The sequence below is a fragment of the Jaculus jaculus genome, chromosome 12, assembly GCF_020740685.1.
Source record: "Jaculus jaculus isolate mJacJac1 chromosome 12, mJacJac1.mat.Y.cur, whole genome shotgun sequence".
Lineage (NCBI taxonomy): Eukaryota > Metazoa > Chordata > Mammalia > Rodentia > Dipodidae > Jaculus > Jaculus jaculus.
Window position 1 is genome coordinate 24294246 of NC_059113.1, and position 21920 is coordinate 24316165.

The 21920-nt window shown below is 47.9% G+C and overlaps 1 protein-coding gene and 1 pseudogene across 4 annotated transcripts; one reads left to right on the top strand and one right to left on the bottom strand.

Annotated features, from left to right (window-relative positions):
• The first annotated feature begins 3208 nt into the window (after window positions 1-3208).
• Pomk (protein O-mannose kinase) lies at window positions 3209-18428 on the top strand. 4 transcript variants are annotated; one of them, XM_004671506.2, is made up of 3 exons: window positions 3209-3261; window positions 8801-9103; window positions 17453-18428. In XM_004671506.2, exons 2-3 carry the CDS (start codon window positions 8822-8824, stop codon window positions 18221-18223), a joined length of 1053 nt encoding a protein of 350 aa, XP_004671563.2. In that variant the 5' UTR covers window positions 3209-3261; window positions 8801-8821; the 3' UTR covers window positions 18224-18428. The 4 variants fall into 4 exon arrangements, with proteins under 4 accessions (XP_004671563.2, XP_044986838.1, XP_044986837.1 ...); XM_045130903.1 differs by lacking the exon at window positions 3209-3261 and adding an exon at window positions 3294-3395; XM_045130902.1 differs by lacking the exon at window positions 3209-3261 and adding an exon at window positions 3338-3471.
• A 2258-nt stretch (window positions 18429-20686) lies between these two features.
• LOC101609359 lies at window positions 20687-21014 on the bottom strand (annotated as a pseudogene).
• Window positions 21015-21920: the final 906 nt, after the last annotated feature.

Here is a 21920-nt window from a genome sequence, read left to right on the forward strand (position 1 = left end):
TTCCTCTGGACCCATGCTGGTGTGAAAATAAATATCCTTATTCTCCACTCAGTTTCTGGTGACCGTTCTGTGTGCTTCAGTTTCCCGTAACAATGGTTCCTGTGTCCCAAGGTAGGGAAGAGGGGGCTACACCCAGGTCAGTCATGTTAAGCCTGTGTGACCTTTCACGTGAGACTGGTTTCTGTAAACATGCATTTCTTCCTGCCAGTGTTCCCTGGCCCCATTCCAGAAGCATTCCTGCCCCTCGTGGATGTGGGTGTGAAGCTCTCACAGGGAGGGAATTGTAGTTCAGCATAATGGGTAGGTCCTGCACCGCTGAATACCACAGTGTGCTGGCAGTCCTGGGTTCTCCTGCCATCACTGGGAGGCAGAATGGCTTCCTCTGGCTTGCAGCCTGGGCTCTATAAACCCTCCCTTGCACTTACTCCATTTGGTACCCACCAGTCAGGGCCTTCTTTTCCAGGGTGCCTGAACTTGTGAAGTTCACTCATGAAGACAGGTGAGGTAGTCCGTGGGGTGGAGTGGGTGAGGCTGCATTGTCTGAGGACAGTGGTGACCCTTCTAGGGACTTCTGGGGCTATGTTGCCCAGGGTCAGCTGCCTACCTAGGAGACAGCCATGGTGTGTCCAGGGTTTGGCTGTCACAGGCAGACCTTGAGCAGAATGGTACTCTCTGGGTATGCCTTTGTGGTCAAAGATTGCTCGTGATGTAATTTTTTTGTAGGCTTTTTACTGGGAGAAGTATTTAGGGTCATTCTGTAGGGTGTCCTCTCCCTGTGCCTCCAAGGTGGCAGCAGCCTGTTTGGCTTGCTGTCTGGATAGCTAGTATGGTCGAATCAGTGAACTCAAAGTTCAGGGAGAGATCCTATGTCCAAAAAAAGGGGGGGGGGGGGCTGGAGAGATGGCTCAGGAGTTAAGGCACTTGCCTGCAAAGTCTAAGGGCCTGGGCTGGAGAGGGCTTAGCAGTTAAGCACTTGCCTGTAAGGACCCCGATTCAAGGCTCAATTCCCCAGGACCCACGTTAGCCAGATACACAAGGGGGCATACGCATCTGGAGTTCGTTTGCAGTGGCTGGAGGCCCTGGCGTGCCCATTCTCTCTCACTTTCTCTCTCTCTCTTTCTGCCTCTTTCTCTGTCACTTTCAAATAAAAATAAATAAACATTAAAAAAAAAACAAAAAAATATTCTAAGGACCTGAGTTTGAGATGAGCAAAGTGGATTCAGTAGTTCATTTGCAATGGCTGGAGGCCCTGGTATGTCCATTCTTTCTCCCCCCGCCACCCGTCTCTCTTACACACACACACACACACACACACACACACGCACGCACACACACGCATGCACGCACGCGCACACACACATAAAAAACAGGCAGTCTGTTGGGCTTTCTAATAAATAAGAAGAAATTAATAAAAAGAAAAGAGGGCTGGAGAGATGGCTTAGCGGTTAAGCGCTTGCCTGTGAAGCCTAAGGACCCCGGTTCGAGGCTCGGTTCCCCAGGTCCCACGTTAGCCAGATGCACAAGGGGGCGCACGCATCTGGAGTTCGTTTGCAGAGGCTGGAAGCCCTGGCGTGCCCATTCCCTCTCTCTCCCTCTATCTGTCTTTTTCTCTGTGTCTGTCGCTCTCAAATAAATAAATTAAAAAAAAGAAAAAAGAAAAGAACACATACTTGGCCTCTAACTAACATCAAATGTCTGTTGTTGGCAATGAGAGGGTAAAACATTGCTGAAAATTGCTGTTTCACTTGCCCTGTCCCCAGGAAAGCACGTGTCATCTGATGGTGCCAGTTTCACTGTCTGCTGGGAAGACACCGCACTGGAAGCCACCCACCACCTTAAAACCGAAGCCATACGTGTGTGTCTTCCTCATCGTAAGGATATACATATGTCAGCTCAATTGTTATTAATTTATTTACAAGCGTAGAAAGAGAGAGAATATGGGCACACCAGGGCCTCTTAACCACTGCAAACAAACTCCAGATGCATGCACTACTTTGCACATCTGGCTTTGACATGGATATTGAGGAATCAAACTGTGGGCCACCAGGTTTTGCAAGCAAGTGCCTTTAACCACTGAGACCTCTCTCCAGGTCTAATTTTATTTTTTGATATATGTATGTGTGTATATATATATATATATATATATATATATATATATATATATATATATATTTTTTTTTTTTTTTTTTTTTTTTTTTTTGAGGTAGGGTGTCATTCTAGCCCAGGCTGACCTGGAACTCACTATGTAGTCTCAGGGTGGCCTCGAACTCCTTTCTCTGCCTCCCGAATGCTGGGATTAAAGACGTGCACCAGCACTCCTGGCTTATTTACACTTTATTTATTTGATATATATGTGTGTGTGTGTCAGTCAGTCTGTCTATCTATCTATCTACCTACGTATAAGAGAGAGAATGGGCACAATAGGGTCTCTAACCCCTGTAAATGAACTCTGCATGCGCCACCTTGTGCATTTGTCTTTATGTGGGTACCGGGGAGTTAAACCTGGGTCCTTAGGCTGGCCTTAGAACTCACAGTGATCCTTCTACCTTGGCTTCCCAAGTGCTGGGATTTAAAGGGCCTGGCAAGAATCGGTTTTTTAATCTACATTGAGTTTGGCATTATTTTGATTTCAAACTTGGAAAGCAGATCAGTTTAGAAGTAGATGGCACATCTACTTTGGACCTCAAATTACGTCGGACTACACCAGTTTGTCCATTTGGCCACCTTACCCACCAGGAACCGACTCTGGTGTGCTGCAAGGAGGTTTCCCGCCCTGCACATCACTCTGAAATCCTGCTCTTCCCTTAGACTTGCTTAAGTTCTCCACTGTTGGTTCTTTTGTTTTTCAAGGTAGGGTCTCACTCTAGCCCAGGCTGGCCGCGGAACTCACTGCGATCCTTCTACCTCTGCCGCCCAAGAGCTTGGGACTAAAGGCGTGCGCCCCCAGGCCTGGCCTCTGTTCTTTCTTGAATGTGTGCGCCTGTGGGATGGGGTCGAAAATGTGTGTTTCCACCAGTCTGTTCGCGCGGCTGATCTGAGCGTCTCCCAGGGGAGGGAGGCTCGCTCTCACCGGGCCTCTCCCGGCAGCTGCAGCGCAGGCTCCCCGCGGCGCACGTTGGGCGCAGTCGGAGGCGGGCGCGGCGCGGCGAGGCGGGAGGCGGGCGCTAGGGGGCAGCCGCCCGCCCTCCCTCCATCCCTCCCTCCGGCCGCCTTCCGGTGGCGCAGGCGTCGTGGGGCGCGTGCGCGGGCGGCTAGAGCCAGGTAGGCGCGGGCGGCGGGCGCTCGGCCCGGCTGGATCCCCCGAGCTCGGGCCCCGGGCGCGGGTGCCGCGGTTCCCGGACGCTGCAGCCCTTCGGTCCGTGGTGCGCGAGGTGGTTGCCCCAGAACTCAGTGAAGTGAGGCCGGACGCGGGTCGCTGTCTCCCCCTCCTCCTTCTCTTTGTTACAAAACAACATCTAGGGATCTTATTTGGTAATTTTGACGTCTGCACCCTTTACAGTAACCCAAATAAGCATCCAGAATGTTTAAGATAATCAGCGTAAAATGAGACCTACTCTGAGCTGGATTGGGTGACACTGATCTTGAGTTGTGTAAAATAATGGGTGCGCTGGCATTTGTTTTGTTCCCGTATTTTAAATTTGGTTGAATATTTTGATGATTTTTTTAAAAATATTTTTTGTTCATTATTTATTTATTTATTTGAGAGTGACAGAGAGAAAGACAGAGGGAGAGAGAGAGAATGGGCGCGCCAGGGCTTCCAGCCACTGCAAACACACTCCAGACGCATGCGCCCCCTTGTGCATCTGGCTAACGTGGGACCTGGGGAACCGAGCCTCGAACCGGGGACCGGGGTCCTTAGGCTTCACAGGCAAGCGCTTGATCGCTAAGCCATCTCTCCAGCCCTATTTTGATGATTTTTAATTAATTAGTTAATTACTATTTTTGCTGAGATCACTCATAGTTAAAAGGCTACTGAGACATAAAATTAAGGGTCGAACAAGAAGAGACAACATTTAACGGTTGCCAAGTCATGAAAGTTCAACATAGATTTAAAAACAAGAATTTCTACACTTCTATAATATTTTGCACCATCTGATGTTGGTAGCTTTTTTTTTTTTTCTTCGAGGTAGGGTCTTGCTCGAGCTCAGGCTGACCTGGAATTCACTATGTAGTCTCAGGGTGGCCTCGAACTCAAGACGATCCTCCTACCTCTGCCTCCCAAGTGCTGGGATTAAAGGCGTGCACGCCCAGCTTGTTGGTAGTTTTTGAATATGTGTTTACCTTCCGGTTGCTGAGATAATCAAAAAGAGAATGGATTTATTTTGGCTCACAGTCTTAGAGGTTTCTTTCATTCAGTATTTGGGCCTGTGGTCAGGCATCATGGTCTTGAAGGAGTGGAGAAGGAGGCTGCTTTATCTCATGGCATTCAGGAAGCAAAGAGAAACTCAGCTTGGGTCTGAGGTCCTAACATACCCTTCTAGGTTATGCTCAGTGACCAACCATAGGTGATGCCCTGGATGACCATAGCTCTTCTTCTAGGCTCTAGCTTTTCAACAGTCTGTCTCCTGCCCTCCAATAACCCCTGCAACTGGAGACAGTCCTTGACCAAACTACTGCAGAGTGAAAATGGAAAGAGTGTGTGGGGCTGGAGAATATCACGCAGATGTGGATTTATAAAATGAGGTTTCTACACTCTTCACTTGCACAAATCCCTTGTGAAATGCTAGAAAGAGCCTGGGTTGGTAGGGGTCTGTATGTATGTCTGTCTTTCTCAGTCAGTCCGTCCTCTGGCACTTCTGCCTTATTTCCTTGAGACAGGATCTTTAAGGCCCTTTTCTTTGGGGGTGGGGGAGATTCCCTAACCCGCAAGCCCAGTGGTCCTCCTGTTCCTCCTCCCTTCCCCACACAGGTTTACAGGTGTGCTTAGCTATGCCTAGCTCCTCCCTCCCCCCCTTGGGGTGTTGGGCTTTGAACTCAGATCCTCACACTTCTATAACAAGCACTCTAACCCACTCAACCATCTCCTTAGCTGGTGTGTTCTTTTCTTTTCCTTCCTTCCCTCCCTCTCTCCCTCCCTCCCTCCCTCCCTCCCTCTCTTCCTCCCTCCCTCCCTCCCTTCCTTCCTTCCTTCCTTCCTTCCTTCCTTCCTTCCTTCCTTCCTTCCTTCCTTCCTTCCTTCCTTCCTTCCTTTCTTTTTTGAGGTAGGGTCTCACTCTAGCCCAGGCTGACCTGGAATTCACTACAGAGTCTCAGGGTGGCCTCAAATTCATGGCAATCCTCCTACCTCTGCCTCCCGAGTGCTGGGATTAAAGGCGTGCACCACCACACTCAGCTGGTGTGCTCTTTTCTTAAAAGAGCACCCTTGTCTTTTAAACATTTTGTCAGTTCTAATCTCTTTAAAACCCAAATCCACCACTAGTGGCAAAATAGGACCAGTGGAAAGTTGAGAAGAAAGATTTGATGCTTAAAAAAGCCATCCATGGAGTGAGGCTGGGAAAGTTGGAAAAATAGATTGCCCGTGATGGGCATTTGAGGTTAGTTCCCACAAAGAGTTGAAGAGCAGATTCAGCAGGCGTGAGAACACAGGAAAGGCAGAGAGAGAGAGAGAGAGAGAGAGAGGGAGAGAGGATGTGTGTGTCTGAGATCAGGAAGGTAGAGAAGTCTGTGCATGACCAGGCACTGAGCACACAGTTGAAGGCCAAGCAGAACAAGCACCCAAACCTTTTAGAGCTCACAGTCGGGGCGGGGGGGGGGGGGGGGGAAAGGGCCTGGGTTCCCAAAAGGGGACTCATTTAGCAACAAGGACAGCTCAGGGGCTGCCCTGTGGTGCACAGGGAGGAGTTTGGAGAGAGACAGATTACAGGACATCCCCCTGGTGCTGGGGCTCAAACCTAGGTCTCAGGGGCCTGACACATGCTGTTCATGCTCTCTACCGCTGCGCTGCATCCCTAGCTTCTGGGATCTACAAGCCTGGACTTTCTCCTGAGACCGAGTAGGGATTGTGCAGTGTTTATATTCCAGGCAAGTTGAAACCTGTGGTTTAACAGAATTATCTTGTACATGTCAGAGAGCAACTCTTGCATATATGCATAAGGAACTATCTACAAAATTTGCCTCACAGTGGGGTGGTGAGACATACCTCTAATCCCAGCGCTTTGGAGGCTGAGGCAGGAAGATGATATAACTTGGGTGGTTTGCAAAATGAAACTCTCAAGGAAAACAAAACAAAACAGAACTTGTTCCACTAATCATGGTATAATCAGTTGAACATAGTGAACTAGGATAAATCTCAAAGAATATCATGTTGGGCTTATGAAAAGAAGCTGCTTGCAGGGATAGAATGTAATAACCAGTACACTACTAGGAAAATCTTGTTACTAATGGGTACATTTATGAACATCGAAATCTTGAAGAATTGTGCTCATCAGTGGCTCTTAAATCTTAGTACACATCCAGGTTGCTTGGAGAACCTAAAAAAAAAACAGGTTTTGCTCCTAATTTAGGAGGTTTTGGATAAATGCCCAAGAACTTATATTTTCCCCAGATTCCCAGGTAGGTGACACTACAGGTCTGGGCCCACAGCTTCACCTGTGTGTAATATTTCATTTCTTTCACAAAGCTCAGTGGCGTATAGCTCAGTGGCACGGCACATGCGGTGTGAGATCCTCAGGGCCAAAACATTTTAGAAAACTGGGAACTTAGAGCCCGCAGTGATAGCACACGCCTTTAATGCCAGCACTTGGGAGGAAAGGGTAGGGGTATCACTGTGAGTTTGAGGCCACCCTGAGACTACATAGTGAATTCCGGCCAGCTTGGACTAGAGCAAGACCCTCCCTCAAAGAACCAAAAAAAGAAAAAAAATGAATGAAAATTGGAAATTTAAGCAGAGTACATTGGCAAAGCTGAATGGATATGCACAATTTTAGATTTTATTTTTTTCTTGAAACATTTCATCAAAGAAGTAAGATCCTACTTGCTGTGTAGAGAATGGATTAATAATTACATGCAAGAATTAATTCTAGCATCTCAGGGAAGAGATGTTGGTGGCTTATGTCAGGGCAGGGTTAGCAGGGAAGGGCAGATGTGAACAGATTTGAGATTTTGGGTGCTGGAATTGGCTGTATATAGGTACTGATTTGTTTTATGGTTAAGGGAAGAAGAAATCAAGTTGCCCTGGTTTGTGACTAAGTGGCCAGGTTGTGTGCGCAACATAGATTGGGAGCCCCAGAAAAGGCTTTCTGTCTATATGGCCTTGCCAACTGGGACGTTTCATGTAAATGTCATGCAGCATGTGCTCTTTTTATTTTTATTTATTTATTTATTTGAGAGAGAGGCAGACAGAGAGAGAAAGAATGGGCATGCCAGAGCCTCCAGCCGCTGCAAATGAACTCCAGACACATGTGCCGCCTTGTGCATCTGGCTTATGTGGGTCCTGGGGAATCAAACCGTTGCCCTTTGGCTTTGTAAGCAAACACCTTAATTGCTAAGCCATTTCTCCAACCCAACATGTGATCTTTTGTGACTGGCCTTTTTCACCATGTCTTGCACGTTCATCTGCATGATAGTGTGAGTTAGTGCCTTATTCTCTTTATGGCCGGGTAAAGTTCCATTTATGTGTCTAGCACATTTTGTTATCTGTTCGTGCATGATGTACATTTGGATTATTTGGCTATTCTGAACAAGGCTGCTAAGAACATTTCTTTACATATGTTTATGTGAATGTCTTCAGTTGTCTTGGATACATTGTACGCAGTGGAGTTGAGTGATAGGGTAACTGCTTAATCTAGAAATACTACATTGTTTTCCACAGAGGCTACATTTTGCATTCTCACTGGCAGTATATGAGATTGTAATTCTGAATCCTCACAAATCCTCCTTTTTATCTGACTTTTTTTCAGACAAGCTGATGTTTATTATGTTACTCATAATTGCTTGTTTACCCAGTTATCAGGGGACAGCATACCTCAGGAAACCCTCTAAAGTACAAGTTTCTGGGCTGTGGTCACTTATCTGACTTTTTTTTTTTTTTTTTTTTTTGGTTTTTCGAGGTAGGGTCTCACTCTGGTCCAGGCTGACCTGAAATTAACTATGTAGTCTCAGGGTGGCCTTGAACTCATGGTGATCCTCCTACCTCTGCCTCCGGAGTGCTGGGATTAAAGGCATGCACCACCACGCCTGGTTTGACTTTTTATTATAAGCATCCTCCTGTTTATGAAATGATGCCATGTCTTTGAATTACATTTACTTTACTCATGTCCCTGTGCCTCACAGTGGTTCAGCTGGGACATACCAACACAGTGTCAGTGCACTTTCATTCTGCCTCCTGAGAACCCTCTGCCCCCAGCACCTCAGTGGACAAGGGGTCTGTCTGTCCACAGCTTTCCACCATGGCCCTGCAGTAGTCCTGGTGCTTGAGTGTTTGGTTGTCCTAACTAACCTCCTTTGTCCGTTGTCTGCCCTAGTCCCACCGGACTGTTAAGCATGATTTTGCTTAATTCATGAATCTCTACTAAGGGAAAGCCACTGGTGGTCTCATGTGGGCGAGACAAAGACAGTCAGATAGAGACACCTCCTTCCTAGCCTAATCTGATCTGGATGAATCCAAATTTTACTTTGTGAAGAAGAGGGGTGGTTTCTGGAGCAGCAGGCAAGGAGCAGTTCAGTGTCTGTACCTTTCTTGTTCCTCACAGTGACGCCAGCACTTACAGAACCCATGGGAGGGAGAGGCATGAGGTGACCAGAACCCTTCCATGGAAATGAACGTGGGCAGTGGTAATACTCTGGCCTTGTTACATTGCAGAGACTGACGTGGGATGACAGCATGGAAAGGAAACGCCAGGAGAGCAAGAAAACTGTCACCCACGGAGAAGTCCCCCGGGTTGTTGGGCTGCTGCTCGCCATGGCCCTCATGAATGTGTTCCTCTACTTCTGCCTCAGCCAGTTTTTCGTTTCCCCTCGACAGTCCACAGAGGGCCTCCGACTCTGTCCTTACGGTCACTTCAGAATGGAACAGATGAGAAACTGCTCACCCTGGTTGTCCTGCGATGAGCTGAGGACAGAAGTGAGGCAGCTGAAGCGCGTTGGGGAGGGAGCCGTGAAGAGGGTGAGTGTGTGTTCACGGCACTGGGAGGAGGCGGGAGGAGGGTGAGTGTGTGTTCACGGCACTGGGAGGAGCCGGGAGGAGGGTGAGTGTGTGTTCACGGCACTGGGAGGAGGCGTGAGGAGGGTGAGTGTGTGTTCACGGCACTGGGAGGAGGCGGGAGGAGGGTGAGTGTGTGTTCACGGCACTGGGAGGAGCCGGGAGGAGGGTGAGTGTGTGTTCACAGCACTGGGAGGAGCCGGGAGGAGGGTGAGTGTGTGTTCACGGCACTGGGAGGAGCCGGGAGGAGGGTGAGTGTGTGTTCACGGCACTGGGAGGAGCCGTGAAGAGGGTGAGTGTGTGTTCACGGCACTGGGAGGAGCCGGGAGGAGGGTGAGTGTGTGTTCACGGCACTGGGAGGAGCCGTGAAGAGGGTGAGTGTGTGTTCACGGCGCTGGGAGGAGCCGTGAAGAGGGTGAGTGTGTGTTCACGGCGCTGGGAGGAGCCGGGAGGAGGGTGAGTGTGTGTTCACGGCACTGGGAGGAGCCGGGAGGAGGGTGAGTGTGTGTTCACGGCACTGGGAGGAGCCGGGAGGAGGGTGAGTGTGTGTTCACGGCACTGGGAGGAGCCGTGAAGAGGGTGAGTGTGTGTTCACGGCACTGGGAGAGGCCGTGAGGAGGGTGAGTGTGTGTTCACGGCACTGGGAGAGGCCGTGAGGAGGGTGAGTGTGTGTTCACGGCACTGGGAGGAGCCGGGAGGAGGATGAGTGTGTGTTCACGGCACTGGGAGGAGCTTAAAGACAGTACGTGTTTTGTTGGCTTGCCGTTGATATCATTCCTTCTGTAGAAGAATTTGGCATCCTTTGTCAGAAGTGATGAAAACCAGCCAGGTGCTGTGAACCTCCTGCCTCCAGCTCCCTTGTCCTTAGATTATGGGCATGTAACACCATGTACAGCTGTTGACAGGGTACATGGTTTTTTCTTTTGGGGTTTTTTTTTTTTTTTGTTTTGGTTTTTCAAGGTAGAGTCTCACTCTAGCCCAGACTGACCTGGAATCACGATGGAGTCTCAGGGTAGCCTCGAACTCATGGTGATCCTCCTACCTCTGCCTCCCGAGTGCTGGGATTAAAGGCATGCGCCACCACGCCCGGCAGACAGGGCACATCTTAAAGAAGGATCCAGTAGATAGTGAGGAAGCTGGAGTTTATTAATGTTTTCCTTCGTGTTGTGTGTTATGTGTGTGGTGTGCATACATATATCTATTCGTGTCCATATGTGTGTGGGCTCACATATGCGTGCTGGTGGCCAGAGCATGTGGATGCCAGAGGTGATTGTCAGTTATCTTTTCTATCACTTCTCACCTGATTTTGGGACAAGTTCTTGTATTGAATCTGGAGTTTACCAACTGAACCACCCAAGTTAAGCAGTAAGCCTCAGGGTCTTCCCATGTATACCTTCCCATCCTGGATTAAAGGCACATGCCCCCACAGCCATCATGTTTGGTGGGCACTGGGGATTCAAAGTCAAGTCCTGATGCATTCACTTTCCCCAGTGAGTCTTTTCCCTAGGCCTGGAGTCCATGTATATAGTAAGTACTTCATTTATTGTACATGCCATGGGTGCAGCAGTGAAAGAAACAAAAATGCTGTCTTTTACTTAATTTGGGAAGCCACACACTTCTAAAGAAAATAAAAAATAAGGGTCTAGGGAGATAGCTTAGTTGGTAGAGTGCTTGCCTAGCGTGCACAGAGCCCTGGGTTTAGTGCACAGACAGGGCATGCTGGTGCAAGCTGGCAAGAGTTCAAGGTCATCTTTGGCTACATAGCAAGTTCAAGGCTAGCTGAGCAACACGAGACCCTGTCTCAAAAAAAAAATAAAAATAGAGCCGGGCGTAGTGGCGTATGCCTTTAATCCCAACACTTGGGAGGCAGAGGTAGGAGGATTGCTGTGAGTTCGAGGCCACCCTGAGACTCCATAATGAATTCCAGCTCAGCCTGGGCTAGAGTGAGACCCTACCTCGAAGAAAAAAAAAAAAAGAGAGAGAGAGAGAGAGAGAGAGAGAGAAAGAAAGACAAACGTCATGTGTTAGGCAAACAAAGTAGGACAAAGTAAGAGAGTGACAGGCTTGTCACTGTCAGTGGCTAGGGCAAGATTTGCACTAGAATTACATGATGTGGGCATCCAGGGAGATGTTCTCGTGAGAAAGATGAGTCTGAGCAGATGCCCAAGAGGGTGTGCCTTGTGATCGAGCACCTGGACATGCACCGGTGACGCTAGAGTGGGAAAGAAGGAAACCAGTATGTGTGAGGCCTTACGGGGTCAGGAGGGAGCACAGCATGCTGGGCTTGAGGACCCACGAGGACCACTGGGGCATTTGAGTTGCATTTCTTTATTTTGAGACAGGCTCTCCCTGTGTAGTCCAGGCTACGTGTAGTCCAAGTCGGCCTTGAGCTGCATTCTACTGCATCAGCCTTCTTGGCGCTGGGACTGTCGGTTTGTTCAAGGACAAAAGACTGGCCAGGTCTTTGCGGGCAAGAGTTGGCTTGACAGTAGTGTGGTAGGCAGGTGAGAGGTCCGTGGATTCTGGAGGCGTTTTAAAGATATTGTCAATAGGACTTCTTTCTTTCCTTTTCTTTTTGAGGTAGGGTCTCACTCTAGCCCAAGCTGACCTGGAATTCACTCTGTATTGTCAGGGTGGCCTTGAACTCACAGTGATCCTCCTACCTTTGTCTCCCAAGTGCTGGGGTTAAAGGCAGGTGCCAGCACACTTGGCCAGGATTTCTTAATAAACTGAATGTGGCACAGGAGAGAAGGAGAGGGTGCCTGCAAGGGTCCTTGTCCTCAGCACCAGGCGGAGAGAGTTGTTATTACCCAAGTTGGAGAAGAAGAGTCCCTTTGTCTAAGCGAGCATGTTCTGTTTGTTAAAGTGAATCGTAACTAGCTGGTGTTGTGGCACATGCCTGTAATCTCAGCTACTAGGGAGACTCCAGGCAGGGAGAAACAGTAGCTAAGTCTACTGCGGGCAACATAGCAAGAAAGGAAAGGGGGAAAGGAAGGGAAAGGGTGTGAATGAAATTCCATAATGACTTAAAAAAATTTTTTTTTGTTTATTTTTATTTATTTATTTATTTGAGAGCGACAGACAGAGAGAGAGAGAGAATGGGCACGCCAGGGCCACCAGCCACTGCAAACAAATTCCAGATGCATGCACCCCCTTGTGTATCTGGCTAACATGGGTCCTGGGGAAACGAGCCTCAAACCATGGTCCTTAGGCTTCACAGGCAAGCACTTAACCGCTAAGCCACCACTCCAGCCTCCATAATGATTTTTTTCTTTGAGGTAGGGTCTCACTCTGGTCCAGGCTGACCTGGAGTTCACTATGGAGTCTCAGGGTGGCCTTGAATTCACAGTGATCCTCCTACCTCTGCCTCCGAGTGCTGGTATTAAAGGCGTGCACCACCACACTCGGCCCCATAATGACTTTTTAAAAACTATTTTATTTATTTGTTTGAGAGAGAGAATGGGTGCAACAGAGGATCCAGCCACTGCAAACAAACTCCAGACGTGTGCGCCCCCTTGTGCATCTGGCTTACGTGGCTCCTGGATAAACTTGGGTCCTTTGGCTTTGCAGGCAAGTGCCTTAACCACTAAGCCATCTCTCCAGCCCAGCTCCCCCCGTCCCCGACTTTGGTTGAAGCTTGGCCTCCTGTTAAAATATTTGACCAGGGCTGGAGAGATGGCTTAGCGGTTAAGTGCTTGCCTGAGAAGCCTAAGGACCCAAGTTCGACTCCCCAGGACCCACGTAAGCCAGATGCACAAGGGGCGCACGCATCTGGAGATCGTTTGCAGTGGCTGAAGGCCCTGGTGCTCTCATTCTCTCTCTCTCTCCCTCTCTCTCTCTCTGTCTCTCTCTCTCTCTGCCTCTTTTTCTCTCTGTCTGTCACTCTCAAGTAAATTAATAAAATAAATAAAAAAATGTTTTAACCACATGAGTGTTGTTAGCAGCATGGGTCAGGAACCTGGCCTGCCTTGTCCCCAATTAGATCCCCAGTTCCTGTGTGAGGGCTGTTCAGGCGCAGAGGCAGCTTTCATTATCCTGAGTTCAGTCACTTACTGAGCAGCCTCCCAGGAACCCATTTCCCACGCTTGCCTCCACTTGTCCCCATGCCAGCCCCCACAAACTCTGGCCCTTTCCAGGAAGGAAAGCACAGGTTTTTCTATAGGAACTTCTGAGGTTCCTACTTTGAAACCCGCCAGGATTTTCTAGCTCTCTGCTAGATTTCCTCAACTTTTGTGACACCTCAGACTCTTGAGCCCATTGCTTTTATACTTTCTGAAATGCCATCCTTGGGGTTTTATTCTCATCATTGCTTCACAGAGTTTGCGACAGCCATGTGGGAGAAGGAGAAGTGCCCAGCTTCCACACACACCTCAGCTGAGCCCTCAGCCCAGCCCAGCCTGCCTCAGTAACTCCATTCCTGCTCTGTCTCAGCTAACCGTCTTGTCTTATGAGTTATGAAAATAGAAGCCATCCACAGGGAACCTTTGAGCCCTCCTTGCACAAGGTCTGCAAGCCTTCCTGACTTCCCACACTGTGATTTATGGCAGTGGTGCAACCCATTCAGAGCTGCGTGCCTGTTCATGCAGACAAGCCCTCTTGATAAGGAAACCAGGCCCCCTTGGTTCCCCACTCCTCTGTGGCTGCCAAATTTTCCTGTCCCTGCTACAGGAAAGCCACCCTCACTCTGTCATCTTTGTCCTCTTCCAGTGCACTTTCCAAACACAGATGCCAAGGACACTGCTCTTCTTAAGGTCGCCAGCTAACTGCAAGGTGGACACTTTATCTTCTTCCTTGATCCTTTTAACAGTTTTGGCCCAGATGACTCCTGTCTTTGCACTGAGGCCTTCTGTGGTAACATCCATTTTTTGTCTCCCTCCTCCTTTGCTGACCTACATTCTTGTCTCACCCACAAGTCAATGGTTGTCAGCCAGCAGCAATTTTATCCTTGGGAGTCATTAGCAGTGTTCGCAGATGTGTGGGTGTCACTATTGGAGAGTAGATCTCTTACTGGCCTTCAGTGGCTGGAGGCAGGGGTGCCGCCAGGCTCTCTGTAACACAAGACAGGCCTGTGCCCCGACAGACAGTTGTCTGGACTGAATCGTGGTGTTACTGAGGTTGAGAAAACATGAAGTTTCATCCTTGGATATAACCTGCTATTGAGACTTAATCTACTTATATTGCTTTTCATGCAAAATGTCCTCCAAGAATCTTAGATGTCTATCTCTAGCCAGTCCCTCTCCCCTGACCTAAGCCAGATTATATGCATCCAAATAGTTATTTGACATCTCTACTTCAGTTTTCTAAGCCTGTCAGTATGTCCAGTGTGGAACCTGTATGCGTATATCATGTGTGTGTGTTTTCTTTACATATATGTTCATTTTTATTTATGTATTTGAGAGTAGCAGAGAGAGAGAGAAAGAGGCAGATAGAGAAAGAGAATGGGTGCGCCAGGGCCTCCAGCCACTGCAAACAAACTCCAGACGTGTATGCCCTCTTGTGCATCTGGCTAACATGGGTTCTGGGGAACTGAGCCTGGAACCAGGGTCCTTAGGCTTCACAGGCAAGCGCTTAACCACTAAGCCATCTCTCCGGCCCAGTGTGTGTTGTCTTTTTGAGTCAGGGTTAATCACTGTGTAGCGCAAGCTGACCTCAAATTCATAATCCTCCTGCCTCAGCTTCCTGAGTTCTGAAATCACAGGCGTGTATCCCCACAGCTGCTTCGTGTGAAACTTTTGATAGTCGCCCTTGTGGAGCCTCATGTTCTCCATTGCAGTTGCTATATCTCCATTGGCCCAGGTGCTCAGACAGCAGCCTGAAAGACATCTTGGACACTTCCTTCCTCCTCTCATGTGCTTATAAAGGTTGTGCCTTATCTCCAGTCCCTTTCCTGGCACCCACAGGATTAGCTTCTTATGCCACTGTGAGGCTCCATCTTGCTGTGGAGTCAAGTGACCATGGTTAGACCCTCTGAAGCCATGAGGAAAACTAGATCTTCTCCTTCTTTAAGTGTCCTTGTGGCAGCTTTTTTTCAAGACAGGGTGTCATGCTAGCTCAGGCTGACCTGGAACTCACTCCATAGCCCAGGCTGACCTGAAACTCACTCTGTAGCACAGGCTGGCCTCAAACTTACAGCAGTCTTCCTACCTCAGCCTCCCACATGCTGGGCCTAAAGGTATTTTCCACCACACTTGGCTCTTCTGTTGAGCTTTTTTTTTTTTTTGAGGGGGGTGCGGTTCAAGGTTAGGGCTCACTTTAGCCCAGGCTGACCTGAAATTCACTCTGTAGTCGAGGCTGACATGGAATTTACAGCAGTCCTCCTACTTTGCCTCTCAAGTGCTGGAATTAAAGGCATGTACCCACCATACTCAGCTTTACTTTTAACCTTTTTGTTTTGTTTTGTTTTGTTTTGTTTTTCAAAGTAGGGTTTCACTGTAGCTCAGGCTGGGCTGGAATTCATTATGTAGTCTCAGGGTGGCTTTGAACTCATAGCAGTCCTCCTACCTGTGCCTCCCTAATGCTGGAATTAAAGGCATGTACCACCACGCCTGGTTTTTGTTTTTTTTTTTTTTTTTTTTTTTTATTGACAACCTTCATTCATATACATAGTGTAACCTGATCATGATCCTTTCTTTTCTCCCTCCTGAGTCCCCATCCACTGAATCTCTTCTTTTCAACGAGTCTCTTCTCTCTTCACGTCATTTTGTTCCCTCCTATAACGCGGGTCTTATGTAGGTAGTGTCAGCTACTGTGAGGTCATGGCCGCTTTGTCTGAAAGACAGTATTATAAACACCCCCCCCCTTCCTTTGGCTCTTACCTTTTTTCCACCACCTCTTCCACAGTGGTCCCTGAACCTTGGAGGGTGTGATGGAAATGTCTCAGAGCTGAATACACTCCACTATTATTTCTTCTCAGCACTTTGATGAGTTTTAAGTCTCCCCAGTGGTCACTGACTTCTGAAAAGAGAAGCTTCCCTAACCAAAAATGAGAGAAGCATTAATATTGAGGCCTAAAAATAAGTACTTTGAAGGCAGTTTGGTGGACATAATTTGTCCATTTAGCCAGACAGTAGTAGTAGTTCCCCCCTCGGGCTTATGACTTCCTTAGCCATGGGCTTTTCATTAGGTTTTTAGTAGGTATGAATTTTCTCCCATGGAGCAGGCTTCAAATCCAATCAGAGTAGTTGGTTTCTCCCATAACAGACATCCATCATTGTATCGGTTGGCACATTTTGTCTGGCTGGCGAGCCATGTGGCTTGCAGGGTCCACTGCCAGTTAAGACTGTTGGTGACTTTTCTCTCCCAAGAGGCTGCATAGCACTTTGTAGCACCGTGGCATATTGCCTTAAATTTAGATGTTGAAGTTTTGCTTTAAACCCACTCCTCAAATACTGCTTTTGAAAACCTTAACTTTGCAGGCCAAGCGTGGGGCTCAGCAGTAGAGCACTGGGCTAGCCTGTGGAGGTCCTGGGTTCGATCCCTCATGCCACAAAACAAGCAAGCCCCCTAGCCTGTCTTAACAGTAGAGACATGTGCAGCCTGGGGCAAGAGTTCTTTGACTCCTGAGCCTGATGACTGTTTTACAGCATTCTGCCTTCTCTCTTAGGGTTTAAACAAAAGACCAGAGGTTTGTTCCTTAATTGTGGTGCTTTCTGCTAGACTTAGCTAATAAAAAAAGAAAATCCACGGTGGTATTGTGTACTCATTCTCCTGTTACCTATGCCATATGGACAGGTCCTGCTTTGAAAACAGTTGGAAGTGATGGGAAACTGTTCCTATTTATGGTGTGCTGTGCCATTGTCATTGGTAGCACTGATTTGTGTCTTGCTCGGGGCCTGACTCCCTTACAGAGCGGGCTTTTCAGACTCTCCACACACACCCTTTCCAGGCTCCACCCTCCCCCTCCCGCCTCCTCCCCGCCCTTTCTACTGGAATAGGGTGGACCTAGAGTCCATTGCCAGTCTGGGCCTTTATGCATGTAACCTCCCCTCCAGGCCCCAAACCCACAGTCCTGCTCACCCTTTGAGGTCAGCAGTCAGGAGCAACCCCACTTCCTGTCTGGCTGGCTTTCAGACACCGGAGGGCATCCCTGTTGCCCCACTTCCTCTGACACTTTTATGTGTTAATACGCTTTTCATTTGCTGCGTGGTGTGTGTGTGTGTGTGTGTGTGTGTGTGTGTCTACAACTAGAATAAGTGTGGCCCTAGGATGGCTGGGTCTGTAGCTCATTCATTTCTGTCCTCTGGACCTTCCCTGCCTCGTAGGCAGGCACTTGTTTCCCAGCTCACTACTGGGTGATGTTCTGCATTGTCTCAGGTCTTTCTGTCTGAGTGGAAAGAACGTAAAGTCGCGCTCTCGCGGCTCACCAGCCTAGAAATGGAGGATGATTTCATCCACGGACTTCGGATGCTGAAGGCTCTCCAAAGCAAACATGTGGTCACACTGCTTGGCTACTGTGAGGAAGACAAAACCATTCTTACTGAATATCACCCCTTGGGTTCCTTGATCCACCTGGAAGAAACACTAAACCTTTCCAAGTACCAGCGTGTGAACACCTGGCAGCACAGGCTGCGGCTGGCCGTGGATTACGTCGCCATCATTAACTACCTGCACCGTAGCCCGCTGGGCACACTGGTCATGTGTGACTCCAATGACCTCCCCAAGACGCTGTCCCAGTATTTGCTGACAAGTAACTTCAGCATTGTGGCCAATGACTTGGATGCCTTGCCCCTGGTGAACCACAGCGCTGGGATATTTGTGAAGTGTGGACACCGGGAGCTCCACGGGGATTTTGTGGCTCCAGAGCAGTTGTGGCCCTATGGAGAGCACATGCCTTTCCACGATGACCTCATGCCCTCATATGATGAGAAGATTGACATCTGGAAGGTTCCAGATGTCTTCAGTTTCCTTTTGGGGCACGTTGAAGGGAGTGATATGGTTCGGTTTCATTTGTTTGATATCCATAAGGCCTGTAAGAGCCAGGCACCTAAAGATAGGCCCACAGCTCAAGAAGTTCTGGACACATATCAGAAGGTTTTACAGTCACTTGGAGATGCTGTGTCATCTCAGACGAGAGAAATGCTCTAAAAACCAATCTTTTTTGTTAAAGGATGGGATTTACAGGCTGAACGGAAGTTATAGCAGCTGTGTTCTGCTGACACAGGTGTTGGTGTGAGCTTCCTGTTTTGTTGATTTTTTTTAAATTATTTTTATTTATTTATTTGTAAGTGACAGAGAGATAAAGAGGCAGAGAGAGAGAGAGAGAGAGAATGGGCATGCCAGGGCCTCCAGCTACTACAAACGAACTCCAGATGTGTGTGCCCCCTTGTACATCTGGCTAATGTGGGTCCTGGGGAATCGAGCCTCCAACTGGGGTCCTTAGCCTTCACAGGCAAGCGCTTAACCACTAAGCCATCTCTCCAGCCCTGTTTTGTTGATTTTTGCTGTGAGCCCTCCACCTGCCTCTCCTGGAAACATGGATAGAAGTGCTAAGAAAAGAGCAAATGAGGCCTGATTTAAATCTTGGTTCCTGGTAAAGATACAGAGAAGCAGTGAATCCACCCAATATTTAAATAGAGGCAATAAAGCAGTAGTCCCATCACTTACTACAAATAGCAAGATATGTAAGATGGTAGGAAAGAGAGGAAATCTTAAAATGGCAGCATATGAAAGATCATGTACTGGGTCTTCAAAGAACATTTTTCCCCACCTCATTAAAAAAATGTCGAGGGCAAGAAGTATAGCTCAGTAGTGGAGCGCTTGCCTAGTTTGTGCAAATTCCTAGGGTCAGTCTCCAGTGCACATGTGTGTGTACACATACACACACACCAGTAATGATGGTACACACCTGTAATCCCAGCACTTGGGAAACGAAAGCAGAAGGATTAGGAGTTCAAGGCTGACTTGGGCTTCATAGTAAGACCCTGTCTCTTCCCCCCCCCCCCCCAGTTCTTTGCCGTGGCACTGTCACTGTCATGTGCAGGTGAGGAGGGATTTGTATTTGTGGTCACTAACACGGTAGTGCCTCTTCCCCGAGCTTGGTCAGAGTCACCTGGAGTCACAGTGAGCTGTGCCCATTGCAGAGACTCTGACTCCATAGATCTGACGTCCAGAAGTTTGCATTTGTAACTGGTTCTCAGTGCTGCTGATGCTCTGGGGACTACATTTTGTGAGGCCCTGCCCTTAACCATCAGACTGTGGAAATCGGCAGAATTAACACTGTACTCTGTTCTGCTGCCTGTGGTGAGTTGGGTCTTGTCGCTGAGAGGATAAGCTACCCAAGGTGTCTCAGCTGTCTCTGTGACGTTCGCAGCATGCTCCCTTCACCTTGAATTTATTTTCTTAAAAAAAAAAAACTTCCTTCGTAGCCCACTGGGTTAAGGATATTAACTAGTGTTTGTGGCAGTATGAATTAGCTGGAAAATGCATGATGTTGCTGGGGGAAACAGTCTGATAGGTCCTCACACATTTAGCATGGAGTTACCAGATGTTCTAGCAGTTCTTCCTCCAGGTAGAAAGGCAAAAGAGTTGAACACATGTTCACACTGTCTATGAATAAATAAAAGGTAAATATTACCTAAGTGTCAGTCAGTCATTGACTAGGTAAACAATATATGTCTGTGTACTGGCATATTATTCAGTCTTAAAGAATGAAGCTCTGGTGCTTGCCACAATGGGCGAACATTGAAAACGTTATTCTGACTGAAAGCAACCACTCACTGAAGATGGCACGTTATGACTACATTTGTATAGAATATCTAGGCCTAAAATTCATAGCAACAGCAAGATTGGTGTTTTCTAAGAACTGGCAGAGTGTTTGCTGTTGAAGAATGGGAATTAAGTGTTCTGTGCAGAGGGATGTTTTGGTTGGTGGAATGTGCTGAGTTACACTTACGATGGCTGCACAATTCTTACTGGACTGAGCACCGCTGAAATCTCAACTCCGACTTCCAGTTACTGAGTGTACGGTTCTCTGTATTAATCACCAGACTTCTCAGGTTTACAGTGACCACTGGATCCACAACTTTGTCTCTACTAATCACCACTGAATCAGATTAAAGAGGCAAGTTTTATGTTATTTTAAAAAGTTGTAAAGTTTAACAAGACTTTTACTTGGTATTTTTGAAAGTTTTTCTTCATCTTGGGCTTTGCATGTGAGTAGAACTGTTAGCTTTTTAAACTAGTTTACATATTTTTCTTTTTTTTTTTCAAATTTTTATTAACAACTTCCATGATTATAAACAATATCCCATGGTAATGCCCTCCCTCCTCCCACTTTCCCTTTTGAAACTCCATTCTCCATCATATCCCCGGCCCCTCTCAATCAGTCTCTCTTTTATTTTGATGTCATCATCTTTTCCTCCTATTATGACAGTCTTGTGTAGGTAGTGTCATACGCTGTGAGGTCCTGGATATCCAGGCCGTTTTGTGTCTAGGGGGAGCATGTTGTAAAGAGTCTTACGCTTCCTTTGGCTCGTACATTCTTTCTGCCACCTCTTTCACAGTAGTCCCTTGCTTTTCCAAAGAAGTGGCAAGGAAGAGCTTGGTGGCTCAGTTGGAAAGGCTCTCCGAGAAGGCGGGCTTGGACCGCTGCAGGTGCTCCAGGCGGCTCAGGATGAAGTGGCTGGTGTCGAGGAAGCGCCCCACGCAGTTCACGAGGCAGCCCTCGGCCCTGCCGTCCAGCCTGGGCCCCGGCCTGTCCGCGCCCTTGTCCCTGCACAGCTCGGTCGTCTGGTGGATGAGCCGCTGCGCGCTGCTTCTGCGCGTCCGCGTCCAGGAACCGCTGCAGCTCGGGGTCCAGCGACGAGGACCATGGGCCGTCCAAGCCCAGCTCACGCGCCACTCGCCGGTGGCAGTTTACATATTTTTCAAAGAACATTTGTTTCTAATTGTTTTGATTTTTTTTTTTCCCAAGGCAGAGTCACATTCTAGCCCAGGCTGTCCTCCTATCTCAGCTTCCCAAGTGCTGGCATAAAGGTGTGTGCCAACACAACAGGTTCCAATTTACTTTTAAATATATTTTTAATAATTTATTTTATTTTTAATACATTTATTTATTTGAGGGGGGATGGGCACAACAGGGCTGCAAATGAACTCCAGACTCATGTGTCTCCTTGTGCATCTGACTTACATGGGTCCTGGAATTGAACCTGGGTCCTTTGGCTTTGCGGGCAAGCGCCTTCACTGCTAAGCCATCTCTCCATTCCTGCATTTTATGTTGACAGTGAAGCCCAAGTAAACAACACAGTGCAAGGGAAAGGCTGCTCACTGGACAAAGGTTAGAAGACCCGAGTAATCATCCCAACTCTTTCAATGATTAATGGTGTGAACTCAGCCTAAAATGAAATTTTTTTTTTAATTTGTATGTTCTTATATTTTTATTTGCCATTCTGGCATTTTCAAATAAAATTTGTTTTTGTTGATTTCTTTCTCTTCTGCTATCTCCAATCTCCTTCTCCTTCCTCCTACCCCACCCCAGTTCCTCTCCCTTAAAGTGAGAAAGTTTATGGGAATAATCTCCAAATTTCCAAATTCTGTCATGCCTACTTAGGCTTTCTGTGCTGTTTTATAGTGCCATGCTAATCAGGGCCATTGTTTGTTGAGGTTCAGCTTTTTAAAAAAATATTTATTTATTTGAGAGAGTGAGAATGGGGAAGAGGCAGACACACACAGAAAAAGAGAGAGAGAGAGAGAGAGAGAATGGGCGCACCTGGGCCTCCAGCCACTGCAAACAAACTCCAGATGCATGCGCCCCTTGTGTGTCTGCCTTACGTGGGTGCTGGGG

What these genes read in the sequence shown, in the direction of transcription:
- Pomk (XM_004671506.2), top strand. Translation starts at nt 8,822, where the DNA reads ATGGAAAGGAAACGCCAGGAGAGCAAGAAAACTGTCACCCACGGAGAA. An exon ending in GGGAGGGAGCCGTGAAGAGG is followed by an intron (nt 9,104 to 17,452) that starts GTGAGTGTGTGT and finishes GCATTGTCTCAG; the next exon opens with GTCTTTCTGTCTGAGTGGAA.